Raw genomic sequence first — 10,105 nt, 5'->3', positions numbered from 1 at the left:
TGATGATTTCCTTTTGTGTTATACTTATGTTCTCTTCTTTTTGTTTTTTGTGAATCTATTGTATGTTTTTGACTTGTGTTTACCGTTTTTCAAGTATTATTAACTGCTACCTATATCTAGTTGCCTTAGACTGGTAGTCATATAGGCTCAAACACCTTCTAGGAAATGAAAAAAACCTACATTTTCTCATTTTCTTACTCTCCTCCCCCACATTTTATGATTCTGATGTCCTCTTTTACATCTTCACGTTCATCCTTTTGCTGTTCACTGTGGTTATCTTCACTTTCACAGAAATTTTTTAATTTTTTTTTTGATTTGTGTACTGGTTTATTTAGGTGATTTGCTTCCCAATTGTGATTTTCTCTTTCCTATAGATTCTTACTATTTTTCTATTTAGAGAATAGAAATATTTCTTTTAGGATAGGTTTAGTCTTGCTGTATTCTTTTAGTTTTTGCTTGTCTGAGAAATTCTTTCTCTCCTTCTATTCTAAATGATAGTCTTGCTGGGTAGAGTATCCTAGGTTTCAGATTTTTCCCTTTCAGGACTTTGAATATATCTTGCCACTCCATTTCTGGCTTGCAACGTTTCTGTAGAGAAATCAGCTGATAGCCTTATGAGGGTTCCCTTGTAATTAACCCTTTGTTTTTCTCTTGCTGCCTTTAGAATCCTCTCTTTAACTTTTGTCATTTTTATTATAATATGCCTTGGTGTAGGTCTGTTTTGGGTTTATCTTGTTTGGGACCCTCTGTGCTTCCTGTACCTGGATATGTTTCCTTGTCTAGGTTTGGGAAGTTTTCAGCCATAATTTCTTCAAATACATTTTCATTCCCCTTTCCTCCGTCTTCCCCTTCTGGAATTCCTATTATGCATAGATTGGCACATTCTATACTATCCTATAGGTCTCATATTGCTTTCACTTAAAAATTTTTTTTTATTTTATATTGCAGTATCATTGATTAACAATGGTGTGTTAGTTTCAGGTGTACAGCAAAGTGATTCAGTTATACATATACAAGTATCTATTCTTTTCCAAATTCTTTTCTCATATAGGTTATTACAGAATATTGAATAGAGTTCCCTGTGCTATATGGTAGGTCTTTGTTGGTTATCTATTTTAAATATAACAGTGTATCTGTGTCAATCCCAAACTCCCAATCTATCCCTCCACTTCCCCTCCCCCTCCCCCCAGTAATAATAAGTTCGTTCTCTAAATCTGTGAGTCTGTTTCTATCTTGTAAATAAGTTCATTTGTATCATTTTCTTTCAGTTGGCTTTCTGTCTGCTGTCCTGATTGGGTACTTTCCATCATTCTATCTTCCAGGTCACTTATCCATTCTGCTGCATTATTCATTCTGCTATTCATTGCCTTTAGCTCAGCTTTTGTCTCAGCAAATGAGTTTCCTAATTTTTCTTGGTTCTTCTTTATAGTCTCTAGTTCCTTTTTACAGTACTCTGCATTTCTGTCAATAGCCTTTCTTAAGTGCTTCAGTATCTTCATTATCTCCTTTATGAAACCGGTGTCTATTAGACTGAAGAGGTCTGTTGCATTGTTTGTTCTTTCAAGGGAATTCTCTTGGTCTTTTAACTGGAAGTCGTTCCTCTGCTTCTTCATTTTACTTATATTTCTCTTATTTTGGGGGTTTAGGAGAAACAATTATCTACTGTGGTCTTAGAGGGTTATATATATGTGGGAGTGTCCCCGTGTAGCTTTAATATGTTTGGTGTGAAGGCTGTTTTTAGTGTGGATGTCTGTCGCCCCTTTCCTCGGTGTGTGCTGCCCATTAATGCCCTTGACAGGGACTGTGCAGATCAGGTGATTGGTGCTCTGTCCTGGGGTTTTTGGTGGCAGCAGCAGCTCACGTGTACCCCCAGAGCACACGATGGAAATGGTGGCAGTCCAAGACCTCTCCTGGAGTCCAGGAGTCCAGCAGCAGTGGCTTGCAACCACTCCTGTAGCCCAGGGGTGGGGGTGGGATGGCGGCTTGCAATTGTTCCTGAAGCTTGTAGCCTTATGTAAGTTTAGGGAGTTAGACAAAGCTCAAGTGGGCTGGGCCTTCTCTCAGCAAATGCCCTTCCTCTTGGGCCTCATCACATCATTCACTGAGCCTGGAACCTTCATTAAAGATCCTTCCAGGAGGGGACTAGCCACCCCACTATCTCTATGGGTAACTGTGAAAGCACAGCCTGCTCCTGTGGGTGGCCACTGGATTAACTGGTACTGATTTGATGCAAAGGCAGCATCCAATTTCAGGATAAGGGCAGGCTTAACTTCACCCGGACAAGAGGCTGGTGAGTGGTGACATTGCTGTGCTGGGTAACCTTCAGGCACTGTGAGATGAGGTAGCTCCAAACTTACAGGAAAACAAGGATACAGTGACCAATCACTCTGTCATTCTGCATGCTGGGATTCCCCCAGGTATTCCTGCAGCACATGCTCTGGATCTTGTCTTTCTGGTCACATTGCGAGCTCTTCAAGGGCAGAGAATGGGTCTTCAGCATCTTTACCTGCAGTGCCTAACAGAATGCCAGACCCATTCCAGACCCAACAAAATTTGATAAATAAGAAAATGCATTAATTAATGGATGGGCAGATCAGGGGGGTTTCAGACTATGTAAACTGCCTGCCTGAGTGGCTATTTCACATAATGTGCTTTCAGAATTCCTTGAAAACACACGGCTTTATTTCAAAACCGAATTCTGAAAAGCAGAAAAGATGTTTCCAGCACAAAACTGACTCCATCAAAACTGTCAAACCCAACAATGCATTAAACATGCTTTCAATTCCTCATTCATTCAATGAACACTTACTGAATCTTCATTACATGCCAAGCACTATGCCAAGTGCTGGAGACAAGAAGAGATAAGATGTGGTCTCTCACGAGGCTGGGCATCAATCACTTCTTTTTAAACTTCCTGTTGTGGTTGTAATGTGCAGCCAGGGTGGAGAAGGGCTGGCCAGAAGGATCCCTCTGCTCACCGCCCTCAGCCTGCACAGTACAGAGGGCACACCCACCCCATTCTGGGACCACCCACCAACTCCTCTTTTGTCCTCCCGATTTCTGCCTTTTTCTCTCTTAGCCTGTCAAAATCTCAGACTGAAGCACTTACTGATTTTTTGCAACTACTGAATAATGTTCCTCTTCTTTATGGTAACCTTAAAACTAAAATAGAAATGTTTTTAATTGAATGAAATATTCTTTAAAGTCTATAGTGCTTTACAATTTTCAAAAGTTTCATATACATGATTTCATATAATCCTATAATAACCCCTTTTTTCTCCTACCCCTGTGTTGCCCCTCCCTTCCCTCTCCCTACTGGTAACCACTAGTTTGTTCTCTATATTTGTGAGTTTACTTTTTTTCTGTTTTACTCACTAGTTTGTTGTATTTTTTAGGTTCCACATATAAATGATATCATACAGTATTTGTCTTTCTCTGTCTTATTTCACTGAGTATACATAATGCCCTCTAAGTCACTCCATGTTGCTGCAAATGGAAAAATTTCATTCTTTTTTATGGCTGAGGAGTATTCCAGTATATGTGTGTGTGTGTGTGTGTATCTTCTTTACCCATTCATCTGTTGATGGACATTTAGGTTGTTTCCATACATTGGCAATTGTAAATAATGCTGCTGTGAACACTGGGGTGCTTGTTTCTTTTTGAATTAGTGTTTGGGGTTTTTTTGGATATATATCCAGGAGTGGAACTGTTGGGTCATATGGTAGTTCTACTTTTAGTTTTTTGAGAAACTGCTATACTGTTTTCCACAGTAACTGCACCAAATCTCACTCCTACCAACAGTGTACAAGGGCCTCCTTTTCTTCACCTTTTTTTTTTTTTTTGCGGTACGCAGGCCTCTCACTGTTGTGGCCTCTCCCATTGCAGAGCACAGGCTCCAGATGCGCAGGCTCAGCGGCCATGGGTCATGGGCCCAGCCGCTCCGCAGCATGTGGGATCTTCCCGGACCGGGACAAGAACCCACGTCCCCTGCATCGGCAGGCAGACTCTCAACCACTGCGCCACCAGGGAAGCCCTCTTCACCTTCTTGCCAACATTTGTTACTTGTGTTCTTTTTTTTTTTATTAATTTTTGTTGGAGTATAGTCGCTTTACAATGTTGTTAGTTTCTGCTGTGCAGCAAAGTGAATCAGTTATGTGTATCCATACATCCACTCTTTTTTAGATTTCCTTCCCATTTAGGTCACCACAGAGCACTGAGTAGAGTTCCCTGTGCTATACAATAGGTTCTCATTAGTTATCTCTTATATACATAGTAGTGTATATATGTCAATCCCAATCTCCTAACTTATCCAACCCTCTCCTTCCCCCCTTGATAACTAAGTTTTTTCTCTCCATCTGTGACTCTATTTCTGATTTACAAATAAGTTCATCTGTACCATTTTTCTAGATTCCACATATTTGTTTTTCTCTTTCTGACTCACTTCACTCTCTATGACAATCTCTAGGTCCATCCACGTCTCTGCAAACGGCATTATTTTGTTCCTTTTTGTGGCTGAGTAATATTCCATTGTACATATGTACCACATCTTCTTTATCTTTTCCTCTGTCAATGGACATTTAGGTTGCTTCCATGTCCTGACTATTGTAAACAGTGCTGCAGTGAACATCAGGGTGCATGCATCCTTTAGAATTCTGGTTTTCTCCAGATATACACCTAGGAGTGGAATTGCTGGGTCATATGATAGCTCTAGTTTTAGTTTTTTAAGAACCTCCATACCGTTCTCCATAATAGCTGTACCAATTTACATTCCCACCAACAGTGTAGGAGGGTTCCCTTTTCTCCATACCCTCTCCAGCATTTACTGTTTGTAGACTTTTTGATGATGGCCAATCTGACCAGTATGAGGTGATACCACATTGTAGTTTTAATTTGCATTTCTCTAATAATTAGTGATGTTGAGGAGCTTTTCATGTGTTTGTTGGCCATCTGTATGTCTTCTTTGGAGAAATGTCTATTTAGGTCTTCTGCCCATTTTTTGATTGGGATTGTTTTTTTTGATATTGAGCTGCATGAGCTGTTTGTATATTTTGGAAATTATTCCCTTGTCAGTTGCTTCGTTTACAAATATTTTCTCCCATTCTGAGGGTTGTCTTTGTTTTGTTTATGGTTTCCTTTGTTGTGCAAAAGCTTTTAATTAGGTCCTGTTTGTTTATTTTTGTTTTTATTTTCATTACTGTAGGCAGTGGATTGAAAAAGATCTTGCTGTGATTTATGTCAAAGAGTGTTCTTCCTATATTTTCCTCTAAGTGTTTTACAGTATCCAGCCTTACATTTAGGTCTTTAATCCATTTTGAGTTTATTTTCGTGTATGGTGGTAGGGAGTGTTCTAATTTCATTCTTTTACATGTAGTTGTCCAGTTTTCCCAGCACCACTTATTGAAGAGACGATCCTTTCTCCATTGTATATTCTCGCCGACTTTGTCATAGATTAGGTGACCACAGGTGCATGGGTTTATCTGTGGGCTTTCTATCCTTTTTGATGATAGCCATTCTGACTGGTGTGAGGTGAGATCTCATTGTGGTTTTGACTCACATTTCCATGATGATTAGTGATGTTGAGCTAAAATAGAATATTTTAAATCTGGCCTTTTCAAAAACAAACCCTAAAACGTATTTCTTTTAAACTGCAAGCTCATCAACCCAAAACATATTTATTAAATGCATATTATGTTTAGGACAACTAGGAACTCTAAGGGAATAGGAACAGTCCCAATCTTCTGTTTAAACTTTTGTCCTAAATTGACATTTTTTCTATGGTTAAATGTTCTCAGGGGAAAAAAGATACTAATTGCTCTTGGAGGTGTTGTCCTTTTAGTACTGAATAAGGCCTCATAATATGAAAAGGGTGTCCCAGGACCTAGCACTGTCTGAAATAGAGAATCTATAAGCCCAGATTCCACAGGCTTGACTTCCACTCCATAATGAGTAATTGATTCTGAGTGGTCTCTCAAGGGACCAGTGGTCCTTGTTTGCCCAGGACTGAGAGGTTGGCAGAGTCTCTGCAAAGCAGGACTGCTGGTCTCCCTAATGATCATCTCTCCTCTCGCCACCAAAGTTCTTCTCTCAGAAATGAAGATACTAAATACAGAGAACCCCAGACATGAATCATATTGCAAGTTCAAAGATTTCATTGTAAGATGGATTATTCCACACACTCCATGCCAATGGTGATGTATACCATTTTTGCTGGTGTGCAAGATGGGTATTTTTCTTGGTCTTGCACCTCAAAATATTCCTGTTGGAGACAGACCCTGACAGATTTTAGGCACCTACATTCTCTTCCCTCTATCCACTATCTAATATTCCTCCTGGGACAGCAAAGTAGGGTTGCCACAAGGTTCCCTGGTTAAACTGAGGTAAGCCTCCTATGCTGGCACAAAAGTGCTACTTCTTAACTTCCATTGTCTCACATAAGGACTAGAGCTCAGGTTCTGAGCAGCATCAGGACCACACAAACTATTTAAGGGACAAGCATATCACTTCACATTTCATTGTCCAAAGAGATGCACCAGCAGGATACCTCATAGAAATATCCACGGCTGGTGGCTTTCTTGGGACTGTCTTGGATTCAAATCTCAGCTCAAGCACTACGTCTGTGACTCTGGGGCAGTTAGCAGCCATCTTCCTGATCCTGTTTCCTCATCTGTAAAAGGAGGTTAATCCTACCTGCACTGTTAGGAACGAAGATCAGAAATCAAACCGAAAACATCCAAGCGCCTGACATGTAGTACAAATTGAACGTGTGATGCTCAAATTTTAAGCAAGTAAAACCTGTACACATTTGTTAAAACACATACACACAAAATACACACACATGCTTCAGAACAGCAAGTCTGACACAAACAAAAAGCAATTCTTTTTAGAAATATTTCCTTTATGTAGAAATGCAGTATTGATTTAGTAAGAAACTCATTTTTTAACCCTCTGATTTGAACAAATTCTCTCCTCCCAAGGTATTTGATTGACAATCCAACATTGTAGCATATATTTTATTATTATCATTATTATTTTCCACAACATTTAATACCATGTTTCCTTCTCCCACATAGAATATCACCCAATAGAAGTTTCCCAAAGGAGCCACAGCACATTCATTACAAAGATAGAAAGGAAAACCATTTTTCAATCTCTGCTTTCTAATAGGATGATTCAACTAAAACAATGTCAGATTTAATCAGCTATGAAACTGAAAAAAATGGAAACCAGCCCGAGTGAACATCATGGGCTGTGATCCTGAACACCTCTGAGAAATGAGGGGAAAAGAGAGAAATATCTGCCTCTTCTCCCCAAACTTCAATATAACTTTAAATTACTTTAAAAAATATTTATAAAAAGACATCCCTCTGCCTTAATGGTGTGAAATCTGGGTGTTTTCTCAGGGCCATGCCTGGGCAAGCAGAAGGCACATATGCAATGGAAAACAGTAGCCCCTCTGAGACTTCTGGTATGTGGGCAGGAGACTTTCTGAAGAAAGAAGGGTTACATCCCTGGGGGGTGGGGGGGAAACGCAGCCACCTTCAGGGCACGTGCCTGACTTCCAGTCCATTCAAGTGTCCATTCACAGTTAGTCCTCCAGGCTCATTGAATTTTCAGTATTCTGCAAACCTCCCTCCACACGGTCCCTCCCGGCAGTCTTCTGAGTGTAGTTAATTTGTTTGAGAACAGTAATGTCACAAGTCAAAGGATTGGGGGCTTCCCAAGGAACAACCGTCTTGCATATGTTCTGGAAGACAAGTCATCTCAGCTTTACCTTCTAACTTCTGGAGTAGATGCCCGGGTTCCCAACATCCAGATTTCAGTGGTTGGAGATCATGCCAGAAAAGTGAAGACCCAGCTAGCCCAGAATGGACTGTCTCTGCAGTTCTAGCACATTATCCACACACCTCCATACTACTCAAATGTCCTAGAAAGTATTAAATCAACTGGACATGGCTGATTCAATGGTACAAAAAAAGCTTTATAAAAATACTCCCTGCACTTAAAAAATCAAAACAAAATAGATGCATGTAAACATCACCTCTAAGTCACTGGAGAACTCTGGAGTCTTTTTATCTCCTCTGTCCAGTGATTTGCAGTCTTACGTGTTCAGCTTTTGTTTGTTTCTTTTTTTGGAGGTATCAATCTATTTTTTTCTTATTAACAGAGTTCAGAGTCTGAGGCCGCCTTTGGTTATGAGCTTGTGGTTTGATTGGCAGGAATAGTATGATCAGGAGACTGATAATGTGTAAGTAAAAGTACATGGACCTAGGAATAAACACACAAATTATATTTCAAACAAGAGTGTATGTGGGAAATGTCACATGAAGCAATTACAGCACCTTTTGGCACTGGCGGACCTGACTTCCCTCAGGCTTGCCTTGATCCACTCCACAGATAACTTCCTTTGGTTGGGTGAGTGGGCCAGGGATGGACCAAAACCACAAAGCTGGGCAGAGCAAACCAACCACCCCATCTGCAGACAGGCGTATGGCAATGTCCCACTGATGTAATAAGCAGATCGAGAGAATTAACCCTGACAGCTGGAAACCCACCATGTTAAAAGTCTAAGGATGCATGGAATGAAATTGAAGCCCTACCCTATGCTCCCCAAACACAAATGCAACTGACACTTTAGCCAATGTGCTCCACTAAGTGTCAGGGGTTCTTGTATATATTATAAGCCTGAGGAATCCAGATTTCAAAAGCCTACTCCATAACTCGATTTTCATCCAAACTAAAACAAGTTTTGTTTTTGAGGTTTGTGGACTTATTGCATAAGTGTGGTACTGGACACAGGATAGATGCTCAATAAATACTGTACACATCGATGAATGCAAGTAATTAGAAACAGCTTTTATAAAATTGTTCTATATCCATTTGGGAAAACTGAACTTACACTTTCTCCAATGCTTTTTCAAGAGCAAAGGAAAATAATGTTAAGGGGCAAGGGACCCACAATTGATTTACATATAATTCCCCAGCTTTTGTGATCATAATGTCAGGTCTATAGAATAGTTAAAAGCTCCAGCAGAAGCAATCATATCTTCATTTCTTCTTTCAATAAGCATTTATTGCCTAGGATGTACAAAGCACTGAACTGGGATCTACAAAAAGGCAAAGACCCCACCCCTCCTTTTGGGAATGGAAAAGAAGAGACATATAGACACATGGTAGTAATTAGCAGAGGGGTGAATAGCCACAGGTAAGTGACCATCTGATTTACTATTTAAACCAGGACAGTAATGAGAGTGAATAACAGCTCTACAGATAAACACACTGGCTCAGCAAGTGTAAGCTGGGATTCTCACAGGCACACCCCAGGCAGAGGGAACTCCAGCTTTCAAAGTCTGCTCTCGTAAAATGTACTTTATTCTTGCGTTTTGCCTTAATCTTTTACATGTGGCCAAATCTACACTGGAGCAATTTTGTTAGATTAAAGTCAAATATTCTGGCAGTCAAGGGAAAAAAAACTTCAACTTCCCAGGGAGGTTTAGTAACCTATTCTGACATTCCATACTTCTCTCAAATTTTAAGCAATACTTCCATCTTTTTGTTATGGAAAAACTCAGCTAACATTTATAGAGTATGCTAGGACTAAACTAGGTACTCCAGATATACAGATGAATAAAGCATAGTTCTACTCTCAAGGAGTTTGCTATCTACAAAAATTCCTACACAAATTCTAACATTCTTATACATTGAATTTAATAAAGTGCTATTTAGTTAAAGACAACAACATATGAGATTTTGCTTTTGAAAATGATTTCATAGAAAGGTTCTGCTCTGGCTAAATGTTTGTGTCCTCCCCCAAATTCATACATTGAAGCCCTGACTTCCAATCTGATGGTATTTGGAGAAGTAGACTTCGGGTGGTAATTTGGTTTAGATGAAGCAATGATGGTGGGCCCCCCCATGACAGCATTAGTACCCTTATTAGAAAATAAAGGCAAATCAGAGCGTGAGCCATCTTTCTCTGTGTCCCTCTCATGGTCCCTCACCCCATCTCTTTTGCTGTCCTTGTCTCCCTCGGTCTCTCTCTCTGCTATGTGAGGACACAGTGAGAAGGTAGCCTTCTGCAAGCCAGAAAGAGAGCTTTCATCGGAAA

At 40.0% G+C, this 10,105-nt stretch overlaps 1 protein-coding gene across 2 annotated transcripts in view; it reads right to left on the bottom strand.

Moving 5' to 3' along the window:
• Window positions 1-6,996: 6,996 nt before the first annotated feature.
• MBOAT1 (membrane bound glycerophospholipid O-acyltransferase 1) overlaps window positions 6,997-10,105 on the bottom strand; it is a 120,677-nt gene continuing 117,568 nt past the window's right edge. For both annotated transcript variants that reach the window (XM_082637521.1, XM_082637520.1), the window contains exon 13: window positions 6,997-8,265. In XM_082637521.1, coding sequence (XP_082493647.1) covers window positions 8,139-8,265 — 127 coding nt within the window. In that variant the 3' untranslated portion in view covers window positions 6,997-8,138. The remainder of the gene's footprint in view (window positions 8,266-10,105) is intronic.

The sequence above is a fragment of the Mesoplodon mirus genome (genome assembly GCF_964341445.2).
Source record: "Mesoplodon mirus genome assembly, chromosome: 12".
Lineage (NCBI taxonomy): Eukaryota > Metazoa > Chordata > Mammalia > Artiodactyla > Ziphiidae > Mesoplodon > Mesoplodon mirus.
Note: the sequence above shows the minus strand (reverse complement) of the source record. Positions and strands in the feature narration are given on the sequence as shown.